This window comes from Bos mutus, chromosome 15, assembly GCF_027580195.1.
Source record: "Bos mutus isolate GX-2022 chromosome 15, NWIPB_WYAK_1.1, whole genome shotgun sequence".
Taxonomy (NCBI): Eukaryota; Metazoa; Chordata; class Mammalia; order Artiodactyla; family Bovidae; genus Bos; species Bos mutus.
Window position 1 is genome coordinate 71119869 of NC_091631.1, and position 19524 is coordinate 71139392.

Here is a 19524-nt window from a genome sequence, read left to right on the forward strand (position 1 = left end):
ATTTCCTTCTCCTTCTTTCTCTAGAGATAGATATAGAAATCCAACCACATATTTTGTGCTTCTGAAATTATTTATCCCCCCTGCAATCTTCTTTGGCAAAGATATAATTACCTCAATTAAAAAAAAAAAAAGAAGTTGAAAAAGGCATTTGGCACACAAATCTCTGCAGTGCATTCACTGAAATGATAAGCAAAACTCCTTCTAAATAACAAATGATATTTAAAGAGTGGCTTTCTTTGAAATAAATCATATCCCAAATCCAGGAGATCAGGTTATACACACTTAAGAACACAAGCATTTCCTTTCATTTACTTGCAAAATCAAGAACTTTAGCTCCTATTAAATACCAATGAAAAAAAGTGTTGCAAGTTTGCTGATAAGAATTCTAGAATATAATAAAATTAGAAGCTTTTCACATAGTTTTTTTTGTTGTTGTTGTTGTTAATGGTAGATGCACAAGTAACAGGCAGTTGGAAAGTAGGATGTGGGAAACCACTGAGCAAAATAAAATAAAAGATATTTAAAGGACAGAATGAGAAATTGCAAATTATACCATGGCAGAAACTAATGTCAACTTCTGTGTAAAGATTAATGTGAATTTATCAAAGTACTTTGGGTTAATGCAAATATAATATGTAATTTTAATGAAAGCTTCAAAAAAAAAAAAAAAACCATTGCTTAGTACAAACTTTGAAAAAGTCTTTTGTGGACTTCTTTTATAGTAACAAGGGCAGATTTCTTTACTTTTATTTTTTCAATTAATAATATATGAAGACTCTCCAGTTAGGCATGTGGCCACCTTCCATCAGAAAGTGAAATATTCTCAGCAAATGGCTATAATTCCCTTTATATGTCTAAAACATAAAAATATTATTTAGAACTCTGCCTTTGCCATCTGGTTGATTGAATCTAAATAGATTCATCTGAAGTCTTAGCAATGATAAGCTTCATCTGAAATTTTGGCAGTGATATGGGGTTAGAATCAAAGTCTCTACAATTTTCACGGGGTAGGAGTTTTTTGACGTCGACTGTGTACAGATTGGTTGAACTAACGTATGGCCTTTATTCTGCCATTTCATTTAACGTGTGTTTGTGACACAGTATTTATGATTCAGCAATGTCAAAGCTGAAAATATATTGTTCCTCACATACAGTACAACCTCAAATAAAGTGCACCTCTTGATGGATGCCAGTCAGACACGATGTATTTGAGAAAAAAAAAAGCAAAAACTAAAACAGTGCAAAAGGCCACTGAGCACAGACACGAATGAAAAGGTGGTTTTGAGCAACAGCACCGAGACCTCCAGGGACTTTCCTTTTCAGCCCATACCAGTCTTAAAAGTCAATGCATGCCTTTTAAATATCATGATTCATAACACATTCTTTACACAATCATGGAAATGTGGCTGTGTGGTCGGAACAACAACAAAAGAAATCAAATGAAACTTAGATCCTGTTTGTACCTTCACAAGGTAAAAGGTAAAATAGGCGATATTTTCTGAATAGATGTTTTAAGTGCCAAGAACTATGCTAAATAGTTTATATGTATTATTCCAGTTAAAACTAACCTTACAAACCTACTAGCTAAGTATTCTCAATATGCCTGATGACAGATGATGGGACTAGAGCTCAGGAAGAAGTAAAGTAACTTGCCTGAAGGTAAATAATTTTCCAGAAGGCAAAAAACAACCTTAGCAAGCAAAAGAGCCAAGCCTGACTCCTAGTCCCTTCTTTTGATCATTATGCTAGTCTGGCAGACAATTTAAGTCAAATAATTTAACTTCTTCAGAAACATCCTAGTTAATCCAAGGATAAAGATCTTCTTCGCTTGTCTTGCTAGATTTATTTGTCATTGGTAAGGTACTGATGAGACTTGACCTCGGAGAAATCCAAAAAGATCATCTTTTTATCCTGTTGTGTTTTTCTGTAATCACCAGAGCCCTTCATTTAAAAAATCAGGGAAAAGAAAGTAACACCTGTCATATTCAGGGGCAATGCTTTGGTAGGCGTAACTTGTTACCCCCGTGGTTTATTATTTCCATTTTCCTTCATACAGAACCCACTGCTGCTCCCACAGATGTCAAGGCTACAAGTGTATCTGTGTCAGAGATTCTTGTTGCATGGAAACATATTAAAGAGAGTCTAGGAAGACCACAGGGATTTGAGGTATGAACAGAATTCTTGAAAATAAGCCTTATTATTTCTGTTGCCATTGTTTTCTCCTGAAGAGATGGTTTGGTGACACTTTAACAAGATTACATTCCTTTGAAATTTTGCTCTATGGAAAATAAGAAATATACTATTTTACTGATATTATGCTGCTCATTAGCTGCCTTATTTTTCAGAATAGTAGTTTCCACAGCACCAGGCAAAGGTTTTTAAAAAATGAAAATAGATAGACCTTAACATGAAAACCAGGACCTACCAGCTGCTATTTACCAGTATCCAATTCCAGTTAAAAATATTCTTGTGTATTTCTGTCTCATAATTTAATGTATAAAACAAGGTTTCCTACTATACTGTTCATGGCACATCTTACCTCCTATGCTAACTTCTCCAATTTGCTTGAAACTTGGTAACCTGTACCTGTTTACTCAAATGGCTTTTTGCCCTTAAATTGTGTTGTTTTTAAACATAGTTATGCCAGCCTTATAACGGTGAACATTTTATAACAATTCATTGACTTCAGTAAAATTTTAGCCTCCACATGGACTCAAGGTCTGCAGGCAGTTTGTGAACTGGAGTATGCCACAAAAACTAGATCCCACGCTTTCATCCTGCTCTTATTGTTCCCTTTGCCAGTGAGGCATAGGATTAGAGGGGTAACTTACAAAATACAAAGAAGTAACATCCAATCCAAGATCGTAACTGTCTTTAAACTTTTAATGTTTACTTTTCTTCTGTTTAAACTCCCACTTACAGAAAATCATCTTGATTTTTGAACAAAGATGTAATATAAGACTTGTATACCAACATAGTTTCCAGGCTAAAAATCACCTTTCTTTAATCTATTTGTGTTTTCAAATAATGCCTAAGAGTTATTTGATTAATATATGACTTGCTTTCGATAAAGATTACTGTGATTGGGAGTTTATACAATCTTCCTAAGAGTTACAGCAAAGGACATTTATAGAAAAACATTACTTATAAGTATCATGGATTTATTTCTATAATTTTGCTTCAATTCATTATTTGGCAATAATTCAATATGTATCATACCAGGATCACATGTTTGTTTTATTAAAATCTCTTTTTCTCACTATTCGTGCTGCAGGGACCATGTCTGTTTACCAGTGAATCTAAGGGCTGTGAATGCAATAAGTATTTGTTGAATGAGTGAATACGCTTCACGGTCAACCCCTTTTTGTCCCTCTGTAGGAGACATGGGAATGGCATGCCCAGCTCCCCTTCACTGGGCCAGGGCGACATCCCCCAACTGCTGAGAACATTGGCTGTATATTGAGAATTGTCCTCCACCGTTATTACCTGAAAAGATACCTTCCTCATAATCGGGCAACCCTAGGTCAATTACACTGATTGAAACTCCTCCCTTGATTCAAGGAGGAAACAACTTAATGGTGCACATTATTATCCGGAGCCTTTGTCATGCACATCAGACCAAGGCTAGATTATCTGGGACCCCATTCTCGCTCAGTTCCCTCTCTTTCCCCATCCTCTTCTCCTCCCTTCCTTATAGATATTTACCTGCAAGCCTTCTCAATAAATCACAATGATCAAATCCCTCTCTCCAGGACTGCTTCTATGGAACCCAATCTAAAACAACTACACAAGCATAGGTCCAACTGGAACATTGAATCAGAACATCTGGTGTACATACTTATAGAAAGTCAGAGTGTATTCTGTTGTACAGAACACTGAGGATTCAGGCTTCTACATCTCAAAGTGGTGTTCCTCTCACACAGCCAGATCTTCAACTTTTTTCCCCTGTCTGTACGAATAGTGTGACATTCATATTCCCACCATGATTCACCTGTAATAACAGCTATTATCAGTGCTTCCCTGACAGCTCAGTTGGTTAAGAATCCGCAGGGGACCCTGGTTCAATTTCTGGGTTGGAAAGATATGCTGGAGGAGGAGTAGGCTACCCACTCAAATATTCTTGGGCTTCCCTTGTGGCTCAGCTGGCAAAGAATCTGCCTGCAATGTGGGAGACCTGGGTTTGATCCCTGGGTTGGGAAGATCCCCTGGAGAAGGGAAAGGCTACCCACTCCAGTATTCTGGCCTGAAGAATTCCATGGACTCCATGCATCCATGGGGTCGCAAAGAGTCAGACACAACTGAGTGATTTTCACTTTCAGCTTTTTCATATTCCCACCATGATTCACCTGTAATAACAGCTTCTCCAGAAATCACATAAGATCTAGATTTGTGCACAATCCTTCTCTTTATAAATATAAATCACCATTCATTCAACAAATATTTATTGGAGGCATACCAAGTAACAGACACTCAGCTAGATGCTAGGGATAAAACAATGAGCAATTTGAAGTCCCCATTTTCATGATGCTTATGTTGTAGTAGGGAATGCCAACAATAAAGAAGCTAACAAATAAATATGTGGTATAATTTCAGTTGCTGATGTATACTCTGCAAAAAGAACTGCTCAAGAAGGTAGCATCGACTCTGTTGACTATAGAGGTTTGAAGAATCACAGTTCCCAGGTTGTGACATTTGACATGATCATATGAGAGATAGGGGGTGGGGGGCAGAGAGAATAGCGAACTCAAAGACTCTTACTTAAAAGCATCCTGACCTTGTTCAAAGAACAGAACAGGAGTAGTATTGGTGAGATAGCAGTGAACAACAGGGAGAGTGGTAGTGTGATGAAGAAAAATGGCCAGGACAAGAACAGGTTGGGTGGAATCAGTCTTGGGAACCACAGGGACTTTAGATTTCATCTTCGGTATAAGGAAAAACCATGAAAGGATTATGAACAAAGAAAGTCAAGCCAGGATCTGACTCATATTTTAAAAGGGTCTCTTGCTCTAGAAGGTAAAGAATAGACTCTAGAGAGGACCTCAGGAGATCAGTGGAAAAGCAGTCCTTCCGACCTAGTGGATGATGACTTTGCTCTTAACTAGAACAGTAGCAATGGAATCGATGAAACATGACCTTTTAAGATATATTTTGAGTGGAACTGTGACAAGATTTGATTATGAATTGGATGTGGACTATGACAAAGAGAGAAGTCAAAGGTAATTCCAGAGCTATTTGACCCAAGAAACTGGGTGAATGACAAATCACTCACACACATAAGGAAGTCACGGAGAAGAGCATATTTTAGAGAAAAAATAGATATTAAAGATTCTGGGTTTGATTTGTCAAATTTTATACACATTTTTATTTCAAAAAAAGTTATCATTAAGTCTTGTTTTAAGAGAAAGTTTAGAGATAGAGCTATCACTCTGAGGATTCATCAGTATATTAAGGGTATTTATACATGTGCTAGCCGAGATCATTGAGTATTGATAAAGATGTCTGAGGATTGAGCCCTAGAGTCCCTGACCATTTGGAACAGAAGAAAGAAAGAGGATATGGCCAAAGAAACTACAGGAGACACGAAGAAGTTCAAAAGCCAAGAAAATAATTTTAAGATGGTGTGTTCTACTGAGTCTAACAAAAGCTGTTAAGAAATTCAGAATAGTGAGGCCTGAGACTGTCCAATGGATATAGCAATGCAGAGATCCTACTGACCACAGTGATGCCAATGATCAAGGTTTGACTAAAGAATAAGGTCAAGATCACTCCGGAACTACACTCAAGAGTGTCAGAGCACAAAGTTTTTGCTAAATCTATATTATTCAAAATGACAACTTACAAGCAAAAATGGAATATCCTTAAAGATATAAGTGAATAGGGATTAATCAAATTCTGAAGCAATCATCACATGACTGAATTCTTAATTATAATAAATCAAGGCAAATTCTGACAACTAGTTTTATATGTTGAAACAACACAGAATCCATGGGCACAATAGCAGTTATACTATTTTATAGTACATTATAAATTGAAGTTTTAAAAAGATGGCATCTTGTCACCAAAAATAATCAATATCTTATTAATGGGAGTACCAAATGTATGCTTTTATGATCAGAAAATAACTAAAACCTTCAAGACCACCATGTTGGTTAAAAATCCACCTTTCAGTGTGGGGTACATGGGTTCACTCTCTGGTCAGGGAACTGAGTTCCCACATGCTTCAGAGCAACCGGGCCCTTGCGTGGTGATTACTGAGCCCCCAGGCCACAACGAGAGGTGTATGCTCTGCAACTAAAGATTCACATGATGCAGCAAAAGATCCTGTGTGCCACAACTAAGATCTACTGCGGCCAAATAAAAGACAATAATTGAAAACCTTATATAATTCAATGGCCAAATATGACACTGTTATTTTAAACAAAATATAGGCAGCAAAGATTGTTTATAAATATATACTATCTCATAATTGCATAGATGCATGTAGATTTTTAAAATATGATATAAGTGAAACTTACCAGCATTACTCTCCCACCCTCTCTTTTTCTGCCCTCTCCCTCCCTTTAAAAAAAACCCCCTACCTCTGTTCTTCACCTTACCACTTCAGAGCTTACTGTTGTCATTGACTCCTCATCTTTTTAAAAAACCAATACAATATTGTAAAGTTAAATAAAATAAAATTTTAAAATAAATAAATAAATAATATATCCTCAACTAAATATTTATAAAACTTACTAACCCCTAAAACTTAATGTTTCATCGCCTCGCTGTCCCCCTCCTGTATTGCATCCCAATCACAATATTGTTATATTTACCAATAGTGTAATTCCAAGCATAGTGACAGTGAAGCAAGTACATGCTTTTGTCACCAAAGTAATGAGACTAGTTTTAAACTGTCAGTCCTCTGGGTAATTTTTCTAGCTCACATTGCAGTTTTACCTGCAATGTTTAAAGCAGTTACTTTAAAAGCACTAACGGTGTGCCATTTTGAAAATAGTGGAGACGGTGTTTCGGGCCAGCTCTCTTGTTTTTCCTGAATTGAATGTGTGAGTAAGAGAGAAAACGTTTTGCTGTTATGAATACTTCATCCTAATGAATACAAGTAAGTAAGTAAAATAATATATGTAGGTAACAGTATATATAGCTAGCAATACATGCAGAAATGCAAAGTTCCTTTAAGGAACAGAAGGAGAAGGAGTAACTAGACCTTGATGAACAGTGGTATAAGTAGAATTTAAAGCAGTCAGAATTAGGTGAGCAGAAACAGATTATAAAGGGATAAATAGATCATGAGAAGAGTTTGTATTTTATTTCAAATACAATGAAAAGCCATCAGGGCAATTTTAGGAGGAGACTGACAATGTCTGATTTACATTTTTTAAGATATTACTCTGACTGCTGTTCCATGCAGAATAAAAGGGCAAGAGGAGAAAGGTCAGGAGTCGAATCAGGAGGTTATTGCAATAATCCATGCAAGAAATTATGATAACTTAGACTAAGGTCGTTAAGAGTGAAGCAGGAGGAAAGTAGACTTATTTTAGAGGCAGGGCTGGCAGAATTTCCTGATTGATCAGACATGGAGGGAAGGAAAATGATGATTCTCATATCGGGCTTGGTCAAATGGATGCATAGTGGTGCCATTTATTAAGTAATAACAATAACAATACATTTTTAAAAGGGAAAACCTGTACAAAGAAGAGATTTGAAAGTGGAAAATAAAGAAGTGTGTTTCAGCTAAAAATCAAATTTGCGATGCCTAGTGAATATCTAAGAGAATAAGTCAAATAAACAATAGGCTAAGTGAGTTTACAGTCTAATTAGGAGATCAGAGCTGAAGACACAAGGGGGCAATCACAGGGTTGGTATATAAAACCTTTCTACTACATGAATGGACAAATTTCCAGAAAGGGGAAAGAAGAGGAAACAAGAAGAGATATGAAGGGAGAGATTGCCTGTGACCTGGTGCACTCAGCATATAGAGGTTTAGCTGAAGGAAAAGAATCATCAAGGAGAATAACAAGGAGAGATCAGCTTGATGGGGGGAAAATCAGGTGTGTGAGGGATCAAAGAAAGTAAAAGAGCTAATCAAAAAGAAGCAAATGGTCAGTTGTGTTTAAACTTGCTAAGAAATCAAGTGAGATCAAAGCAAAAAAGTGTCTAATTGTTTAGAGGTCACTGGTGATCTTCTGAAAAATTTCACAGTTAAATGAATGATCAATATCCCTTATGTTACCAATTTAGTTACGTACAACAGGCAATGGTTGGGGGGGGGACTCTTTTTTTAAGATATAAAATACCCTTAAGATCAAGCACTATGCTATGCTATGCTAAGTCACTTCAGTCGTGTCCGACTCTGTGCAACCCCATAGACAGCAGCCCACCAGACTCCCCCGTCCCTGGGATTCTCCAGGCAAGAACACTGGAGTGGGCTGCCATTTCCTTCTCCAATGCATGAAAGTGAAAAGTGAAAGTGAAGTCACTCAGTCATGTCCGACTCTTAGAGACCCCATGGACTGCAGCCCACCAGGCTCCTCCATCCATGGGATGTACCTGTATGTAGTTTACTTGGCTCTGAAATGTTTGTGTTTTCTCTTCTATTAATCTTGGGAGGCTACCCCCAAGCAAGGTCATTTAGAAGGAAGATGGAGCAATAGTCATCAAAGGCAATAAAGTCCTTAAAGCCCTTATAGCATCACTTGATCTCCCCTGCTGAGTGCTCCTCACTATGCTCTCCTTCCCCTGTTCTCACTCAGTGCTCCTGGGTTGACTCACAGCCTGACTCTGATTGTGACCCAGATTGTCAGATCCGAATCGTGTTTGTCCCTGGTCTGAATTTCTGTGTGTTTTGTCTGGATCTCAGTTATCATTTCTTACTCATTCATTTATTTATCCATGTGATAGTTGTTGAATACCTGCTTTGTTTTGGTGCAGTGCGTGGGGTAAACCAATAAGTAAAATAGACAAGGTCCCTGCCTTTAGGAAGCTCACAGTCTAGCAAGGGAAACTCTTATTTCACTTTCCTTCATTTTTGTTTTTTTGGGATTTTATTGTTGTTGTTTGGTAAGTCCTGGCAGCTCCTTTTGTTTAATGAAACGGTTTTGACATTCTTTTTCCTGATGAAGCCAGACCTATAGGGCAGGAGTAAGGATCTCAGTGGGAGGGTTTCCCTGACACCATCTGTCAATTTCCTACCTACAGTTGGCATTGTTGTCTTTTATAAGGAAGCCTCCATTACATCTTAATTTAGGAAGTAATGAATCAAGCATTTTGACTTAAACTATAGTCATCAGCAACTAACACTTGCAAATACATTAACCAAGTAATTCAAATCAAACTGATTAATTTTTGTTATTAAAATGATTAATTGCTCTAACAGAATGGTCAAAACAATTGATATAGTAGAAATAACAATGCATAAAGACAGGGTCAGAATGATGACAGCCCCTAGCTCGACAGAAAATAAAATGACTTTACAGTAAAGGGCTTCAGGAAATTTTAGTAATGTCATCCCTTTTAATTTATAAGTGGGTCCACCTATGGAATTTCTGAATGTCACAATTAGGCTAGATTAGAACTCTGTTACGAGTTCTAATAGGTGGTCTTTTTACCTAGCTTTTAAAACTGCCTTCTATAAATCTAGTATTACCTCACAAAAATTGCCATCTGAGGGAAAGAGTATGAAATCACAAATACAGATACCAATCCATCTAATTATATTTTACAAATATTTGAACTGTTTGTTGACATTATCTTAAAACCACCCGTTTGAGAAGTTTGATTACTTACATGGAAGTAGCTTGAAATTTCATGACTACAGAGACTAAACGCAGAAATCATTGACATTGAGATATGTGAAATTTCTAGCTCTGACATGCAGCATGATTGAAAATCAGAAGTGAGCTATATTTATGGAATGATTTTGATTTTTGAATTACCATGACTATCCCATCTGGATTGCCATCCCTGTCACTGGCCCATGCAGGTAAATTATTATATTCAGTTTGGAATTTATGAACCCACCAGCATTAAGTGTCCTGTGAACAGTAATTCCTGAATCCTAGAGCAGAACCTCTCAAGCTTTTCTGAGAAAATCAGTATTTTATGTGCATCCAAAATCAGAACAGATGCCAGTATAGCCAAGAAAAAAAAAGGAAAGAGTCAGTCGCTCAGTCCTGTCTGACTCTTTTTGACCCCACGGACTATATAGCCCACCAGGCTCCTCTGTCCATGGAATTCTCTAGGCAACAATGCTTGGGTAGATAGCCATTGACTTCTCCAGGGGATCTTCCTGACCCAGGGATCAAACCCAGGTCTTCCACATTACAGGCAAATTCTTTACTGTCTGAGCCACCAGGGAAGCCCATTTTTTCCTCTGATTTTCCCAAATTGAGAGAAATGACAAAGGAAATTAAGTGCTAATGGAATACTGAATGATTATCTATTGTTATTTCTTCACTAATCAAGTAAACACTTAATAAATGTTTATTTTTAAATTTAAAATTTAATTTTAAAATAAGTTTATTTAGTATAAGGCATTGGGCTAGGCAGTAGAAATGCAAAAATCATTCAAATCTAGTTCTTACTCTTAAAAAGATCACAGTTTAATATTGTGGGATGTTTATGGAAAATATAAGTAAACAAATTGAAGCTTTTGAATCATGCTGGAGAAGATACTTGAGAGTCCCTTGGACAGCAAGGAGATCAAACCAGTCAATCCTAAAGGAAGTAAACCCTAAATGTTCATTGAAAGAGCTGTTGCTGAAGCTAAGGTTCCAATACGTGGGCTACCTGATGCGAAAAGCTGACTCACTGGAAAAGATCATGATGCTGGGAAAGACTGAGGCAAAAGGAGGATGGGGTGATAGGAGATGAGATGATTATATAGTGTCACCAACTCAATGGGCATGAATTTGAGCAAACTCTGGGAGACAGTGAAGGACAGGGCAGCCTGGCATGCTGCAGTCCATGGGGTCGCAAAGTGAGACACAACTTAGCAACTGAAAAACAACAAAGTAAACAAAAGGCAGAGAGGAAGAACATTGGAACAAGATAATTCTTATCTCCATAATAACCCTGGGACTCCTTAGCATCCTGATATTCTGGAGAAACATTCCTGAAAATAAACCCATGCCAATGCCCTTCATGAGCATGTTTCTGTTTGCATGAACATATGCCTCTGTCCCTGAATGTCCTCAATTTTCCTAAATAAAACAATAAATTATTAATAAAAATTTTACTGAATAAACTGAAAAAGGAATTTTAGAAATATTTTATGTATTATATAATTTGCCTGTGAAACATAATTCCCCATGACTATGAAGTTAACGGTATTCATATTCATTGTGGCCTTTTTGAAAGATTTTTATTAACTATGTATTTTAATGGCTGGGTTCATTTCAGCAATAAGCAACAATGTATTTTTATAGCAAGGAGAAAAGTACACGGTGTCCTGGTTCTGATTTCAAAGTTTTTCATCCTTACTATTAAGAAGAATGAAAGGTAAAACAGCTTGTCCCATTTTATAATTCTCACTAAAAGACACCCCTAGCGACTCCTTTTCCTGGGCTATGTTCAAGACTTGCATGTATTTATTTCAGATCTTCCAGAGGATATGTAACTTAGAAGTTCATTTTAGACGTGTCACTAAAGCTATTTCCACTTATTGATTGCACTGAAAAGACGCCAATTGTGTTTTGATCTTTAAAATAAGTTGTAGTGGAGATTTCTTAAGGCGAAAAGGGATGAGATTGTTCTTGTATTTTATTTTATGTTCTGACTCTAATCATCAGAGCAGGAGACCGGAAAAAAAAAATGGTCCTCACTGTTGTCTGACAATAATTCTTACTAGGCAGATTGCATTTAATTGGTATAGCAGAGGTTGCAAGGGTATGTGTGTATGTGTGTGGAAAATGGAATTTCAGACATAAATTAAAGAGGAAAAGAAGCCAAAATGAAACCAGTTACCAAAAAGTAAAAACAAAGACGTGTTTTATTTTCCAAAGGTGGTGTGTAGCAGCTATTTTTGCAGATTCTCTTTAGCTTTTTGTCATTACTATATGATAATAAAAAAAAAAACTAAACAGTGAGAAGAAACTATTTCTACCCTTCCTTTTCTGAAATTCTGTGAACTCTGAAAAAAATCAAATAGCTTTCATGTTTCTATCATTAGATTTCTTTCTTGGGTTATTTTCAGAGACTGGGAGGCTAACTAAAACTATTTATGTTTTCCAAAAATCAGCAGATCGAAGGAAACTGAAGAAGCAACATTTCAGTTACTTAACTTATTCTGTCTCTTGTCCTATTGAAAAGCTATCCTGTTTTCTCGACGTAGCATGCAAGCATGCATTGGAGAAGGACATGGCAACCCACTCCAGTATTCTTGCCTAGAGAATCCCAAGGACCGAGGAGCCTGGTGGGCTGCCGTCTATGGAGTCACACAGAGTCAGACACGACCGAAGTGACTTAGCAGCAGCAGCAGCAGCAGAGTTCTTTTAGAAAATAATGAATAACTCAGTTTATACTGTTTGTTTTTCATTTGCTTCTAGATACATTTATTGATGGAGAAAATTCTCTTACCCAAATCACTTTTCAAATTTTCCATTCTTAAACTTTTATAAATCATTTTATTTAAATAATATTAAAATATATGCCCAAATATATTGTCTTATCCACATAAAGAACCCAAGGGTATGAATTATATCTCTTATCAAAATCAAAAGCATTTCTTATTTTTTCACTCCTTGACACAGATGTGAATTGGTGCAACCTAAAAACAGGGTGTTTTCCTCAGTCCTAAATCCAGCCATCCCGAGCTCATCATGTGACCATCCACAGTCTTACTCTCTATCATATAATGCACATTCATGCAAAAAATAAAATAACAAATGTGGATATCCATCCATTTAATTTTACCAATACTGGGAACAGATTCTTTGAGATTCTCTTAGAATGACCCATATGAGAATTACCAAATTACAGCAAACTTTTCCTTTTGAGAGCTAGGTTTATAACTTAAATACTTGACAACATACGTGTGGCATAGAGGTCTTAATTCAGTGGGTATTGAAGAGATACATACATACATGGGCTTGCTTACTATACTAAGAAATAGAGAAATATCATAAAGTGTTTTAACATGAACACACAAAGGAAGCTTTGCCAAAGACATACTAGCATTATAAAAATGCCAATTACTAATTGACTAATTGTTAGTTACAAAATGGCCAAGACTCTATTTTCAAAGGGGAAGATATTTTTGTAATCTATATACAGAAAAAATGCACAAATCATAAATGCACAGCCGAATGAATTACCACAAATTGAACATACCTGTGTAAGCACATTCCAGGTCATGAAACAAATGTTAGTAAAAACTGGAGACTCATTTTGTGTCTCCTATAGTCACTATTCTTAATCTCCAAAAATCCCAAAAAAACATCTTACTTCTGATTGATTTTGCTAGTTCTGGGAACCCTAGGGAGTTTTTATATTTTGTGTTTTCCCCTCAACAGTACATTGGTAAGATTCATTCATATTATTACAGGCTTTCTCTTAAAAGTTCGCTTGTGAGTATCCCACAATTTATTTCTCATTCTTCCATTGATGGACGTTTGTTTACAGTTTGGGTATGTTATGAATAGACTGAGTATATAAAACAGCTTTGGTAGGATTATCCGCTTGCAATATCAAATCTAATGATCATTATACAGCTTTCATTTTTTAGGCCTTCTTTGATCTTTGTCTACACTGACCTTGCAGATCTTTTTTTGCTTTATTCCTATTTAATCTTTTCATTGTAATATAACCATAATCATTGATTTTATCATATTTTTATTTAACTTTGTGCTGTGAAATATTTACACATGTGAAATATACAAAAGAGTATACTGAATTTCTACTCAACACTTGTCTTCAATAATTATGAATTAATGAATAATTGGGCTTAATAATGAATAATCTGTTTTATATATGTGTGCCTGTGTGTGTTAGTTGTAAAGACTCTTTGCAGCTCCATAGACTGTAGCCCAACAGGCTTCTATGTCCATGGAATTCTCCAGGCAAGAATACTGGAGTAGGTTGCCATTTCCTTCTCCAGGGAATCTCCCTCACCCAGGGATTGAACCCAGGTCTCCTGAATTGCAGGCAGATTCTTTATTGTCTGAGCCACCAGGGGAGCCACGTGAAACCATATATAAACAGCAGGTAAAGAATCTGCCTGCCAATGTAGGAAACCAAGTTTCCATCCCTGAGTCAGGAAGATCCCCTGGAGAAGGAAATGGCAATCCACTCCAGTATTCTTGCCTGGAGAATTCCATGGACAGAGGAACCAGGTGGGCTACAATCTTTGGGGTCGCAAAGAGTTGGACACGACTGAGCAACTATCATTTTCACTTTCAGTCAATCCTAGGGCTTCCCTGGTGGCTCAGTAGTAAAGAATTCACCTGCCAATGCAGGACACAGGGCTTCAATCCCTGAGTTGGGAAGATCCCCTGAAGAAGGAAATGGCAACCCACTCCAGTATTTTTCTCTGGAAAATCCCATGGACAGAGGAGCCTGGCAAGCTACAGTTCAAGGGGTTGCAAAAGAATCAGACATGACTTAGTGACTGAACAACAAAAACAAGCAATCGTAGTACTATTTTGAAGAAAATCTCTGTCATCATATCATTTTCATCCAAAATATTTCATAATAAGTTTCTAAGTAAGTGAAAGTTGCCCAGTCATGTCTGAGTTTTTGTGACCCCATGGACTGTATGTCCATAGGATTCTCCAGGCCAAAATACTCGAGTAGCCTTTCCCTCTCCAGGGGATCTTCCCAACCCAGGATCGAACCCAGGTCTCCTGCATTTTTGGCAGATTCTTTACCAACTGAGCTATCAGGAAAGCCCCAATGGGTCTCTAAACACAAGCTTTAAAGAACTGTCATTTTTCTGTATCCTGAAGTCAGGCAGATTAGAGAATACACTCAGTTAAAATTCAGCAAGCTCAAAAATCCCACCCATTGCAACTTTTTTAAGAGTAGATTGCTCTTGGTCACTGCTTACATTTTTGTCAAATGCCACAGTATTTATCCCCAGGCAAAATTTGTTTATCATTTCACCAAAGATATGAAAAGTTTATACTTGGATTTCTGTCATTCTCTTACTTTTTAAATTGCCTCCTTATGTTTCCAACTGCTTTTTCTTGCACTAAACTCTACCATTTGCTACTCCAGCTAGTTAACTCCTGGCATCATGCTCATATTCTCAAACAAAACATTCACAAACTTACCTGTCATAGTTGTAACTTGTCAAGAGTAAACTCTCCTTCAGATTCTGTCTGCTTTTGGATACTTGCCAAGACTTTTAAAATTCTCACCTAGGGCAGGATTTGCATTTCCACTTTACAAAGCATTTCCACTTTCTAGCATTGTCTTTTTAATATCTCTGAGATCAGTGGTATTATTTTCTTTCAATAATTTCAATTCTTGCATGATGATGTCCTCTCCTTCTCTCTCTATTTTGATGACTCTTGATCAAAGGAGATTTACAAATTCTTTGGCCTTTTCAAAGAATTAACTTTGGCTCTATTCCTATATTTTGTTTCTCAATTCATTAAGTACTGCTGCCATCTCTATTATACCCTTCTTTCTAGTTTATTTGGGCTTAAAATGTACTGTTTTTCAAACTCCATAAGATGGTTTTATCATTGATTTTTTGGCTTTTTGCCTTTTCTAATATATGCATTTAAAACTATACATTTCCAAAACTGCATTTCTAGCACCTTATATGTGGTTAACTATATAATATACTTGAGTACACAATACTTTTAAAAAAAAATTAATACAGTTCTACCTATATTAACTTTCATACTGTAACTTTTCTTTTTTCATTTAACTAGTATGTATTTAGGGACTCTTATGTTTACCCCTCATCAGACAAAACATTTAAAGACCTTGATTATAAAAATAAATAATACTCCCATAATATTTTCTGTTTAATATATTGTATTTTAGAACACTTGAGTAAATAAAATGAAGAAGGGAAGGGAACTAACATTTGTAAAAGACTTACACTGAACTACACATATTAAGAACAAATTCAATTATATTTGAAACCAGTTTTTAAGTGTAATTTTTAGATAGCGGTGACAGTTTATAGAAAAAATAAATGCAATTTATTCAGTAAATTATATCCATCCTTATGTTCCTGCTGCATTTCATACTTCCTCACCGCAGAGCCTCTAATCACTGTTGAACTGTCTCATAAATATTAAAAATCTTAACTACACATTGTTTATTTATCTTATTTGATTCATTAAATTGTATCCTTTATAGTAAAATTACCTCTGGGCACAAAGCGGCTAATTGTGCGTGCAATCTAATAATGCTGACTGCCAGTGTATTTCAAAGTATTGATTGTGAATAGCCAATTTAATAACTATACCTAGTGCTAAACTCAGGAGATTAGGAAACTGGAGATCAACTAAATAGAGGCAAGCAGAGACTCTTCTGACCGAAACAAATTCATTATCCATGGGAAATGTGCTCCCTATATACAGAATTTCTGAAACTCAATAGAAACACTTGGATGAACTTAGGTGTTGCATAAAGTGAAAGCCGTTCAGTCATGTCCAACTCTTTGCAACCCCATGGACTATACAGTCCCTGGAATTGTCCAGGCCAGAATACTAGAGTGAGTAGCCTTTCCCTTCTTCAAGGGATCTCCCCAACCCAGAGATGGAACCCAGGTCTCCCGCATTGCAGGTGGATCCTTTACCAGATGAGCCACAGGGAAGCCCAAGAATACTGGCGTGCATGCTTAGTCACTCAATGGTGTCTGACTCTTGTGACCCCATGGACCCTAGGCTCCTCTGTCCATGGGATTCTCCAGGCAAGAATACTGGAGTGGCTTGCCATTTCCTCTTCCAGGGGATCTTCCCGACCCAGGAATTGAACTGTGGTCTCCTACATTGCAGGCAGATTCTTTACCAACTGTGCTATCAGGGAATTTCTGAAACTCAATAGAAATACATGGCTGAACTTAGGTGTTACGTAAGAGGAACATAAAAGGAACTTAAGCATTATTTGGGAAAATAGTATAGTGTTTAAAGTGTATCTGAAGGTGAAGAATCAGTAGAGAAAGCAGGGTAGTAATGAAGTGTCTGCCTTCTAACTGTCAGTTTAGTCACAATTTTTGAATTTAGGAATGGCTGTGAATTGAATGGAAACACGTAAAATCACCTTTTCTTAATCTCCCTTAAAGTAACCATGAAACCATGAGAAAAGAGAGAGCCTTCTTTGCAATCATAATGAGGAGTATGAAACAAGAATTTTAGTAGGATTTTCTAAGGTTTTCTTTCCTTTCATCTTCGTGCAATGACCCATCTTCAAAATTCCATTTTCTAGATTCAAGCAAGCAACAAAATAGCCTCTGGCCTCCTTCTCCTTTATCTTTTTCTTCAATGAAAAAACTGTAGTCACGAACATGAAGCTTTGTCTCTCATCTCAAGCTTCTGAAAATTCTTTTGTGTTGTGTGGAGAATATGAGTGGAGGCTTGTACTAGCACAAAGTTTGGCCTCTATCTCACAGCATCAGCCACTGGGCTTGGATACACAGTCTAGAGATGAATATATCCCCATGCAAATGTAGAGCACCATTAAAAACAGTTTAAATCCTAGAATGATTAAACAAAAGAAACACTTTTCAAAAAGGAAGGAAATGATAGGAGAAAAATCTTTGGAATAAGAAAACAAATGATAAGGCTCAGTATTAATTCCTTTCCCATAAGAGATTTTCTTATAAATAAGAAGATAATTTTTAAACATAGTTTCTAGATATCAATGAGAGAAAATAAAATATTTCTTCTATCAATATGTTAAAAGAACAATGCTGGTTATTAAAGAGAATTCAATAAAATCAAAACCAAAGTAATTAAAATAAAATATTCATTAGGAACAATCAAGCAAATTTGATATCGCTAATTATTTAGACCAATGCTTTGGAGTACAAGCTTGAGAAGTAAACCCAGAATGCAAAGTACATGAATAAGGAAATTTTACTATAAGGTAAGAGAGAAGAAGGCAGATGTAAAGAACAAAAGAAGTTTGGTCCATAAACCAAATAGATATCTACCAAGAAGATAGAATAGATGGAGCAAAATCAGTGACAATAGTAACAATAAAAATCCAAATAAACAGCAATCCAAAAACAAAGTAACTGAAAAAATATCCCTACCTTAAAGTAGAGAATGCCCACAGAGTTTCTTGTCACACCTATAATTAGCCTGTCACCAAAGTCTGCTGGCTTTATCTTCTAAAGATCTCTCTACTGCATATCTGTCCCCATGTCCATAGCTATCATGCTAATCCAGGCCATCCTCATTTCTTACCAGACTCAAGCATCACCTCCTAACTGCTCTCCTGTTTCTACTTCAGCCCCTTTCTAAACTGTCTTCATATTACAACCATTTATTCACCAAGATAAATCATACAGTGCTCCTCAATGCCAATGTGAAGCAAGCAATTAAACAGATAAATAATAGTTTCATATAGTGATTCATATAGGCATCCCTGGTGGCTCAAATGATAAAGCATCTGCCTACAATGCAGGAGACCTGGGTTCAATCCCTGGGTTGGGAAGATCTCCTGGAGAAAGGAAAGGCCACCCACTCCAGTAGTCTTGCCTGGAAAATCCCATGGATGGAGGAATCTGGTAGGCTATGGTCCATGGGTCACAAAGAGTCAGACATGACTGAGCGACTTCACTTTCCTTTTCCTTTCATTTAGTGATAATTATAAGTGATAATAATAATCATAATAAAACTCAGAGTAATATCAAATAAAGTGACTAAGGGAGGGAAAGTTTCTTTAAGGAAGTGACAAAGGGAAGCTTTGCAGTTTAGCTAAAACTTGGATGAAAAGGAGATGGCCATTTGGAGAAAGAAATGTAAAAAGAGCTTCTGGGTAAAAGACACTAGAAGTTCAAAGGCTATAAATCAAGAATGTGACTCAATGTTTGAGGCTGTTTTGCTGGAAGGTGGTGAACACAGTGATGTGAGATATAAGATGAAGTTGGAGAAGTACACAGCGATCTTGTTGGGTAAGCTGTGGTGAGCAGTCTGCAAGTTACTCTAAGTGCAATATGGAGAGTTTTGGACAAACGAGTGACCTAATTTATATGCTGAAAAAAACAAAGCAAAAAATGTTTGACTGCTGCATGTATCTTTTCAAAACAAAAATTCGATACATGTACATGTCACTCTCACCCCTGCTTAAGATCCTTCAGTGTGTTGGCATTGCTCCAAACTGTTTAATCCAGCCAGTGCTAAGATTAGGCTCCGTCCTTTGCCTCTAGGATCAAATGGAGCCACATGCACCCTCAGACTTCACGTTGGCCTAAGTGGAGTTTTTTTCAGGTTCACACGTTCTCCACTCACCTCTCCACGTTTGCACGTACCAGTCCTCTGCCTTCCTTACTGATGCTTTCTCTGACCAGCCTCCCTCCACTGAGTCCTAGCCCACACTGTAGAACTCTAGCAATATGCAGCT

At 36.8% G+C, this 19524-nt stretch overlaps 1 protein-coding gene across 1 annotated transcript in view; it reads left to right on the forward strand.

Moving 5' to 3' along the window:
* The window catches only part of CNTN5 (contactin 5), a 663141-nt gene that overhangs the window by 615680 nt on the left and 27937 nt on the right, over positions 1-19524 (forward strand). Inside the window, exon 18 of the mRNA XM_070383116.1 lies at positions 2057-2166. Within this exon, the coding sequence (XP_070239217.1) occupies positions 2057-2166 (110 nt within the window). The remainder of the gene's footprint in view (positions 1-2056; positions 2167-19524) is intronic.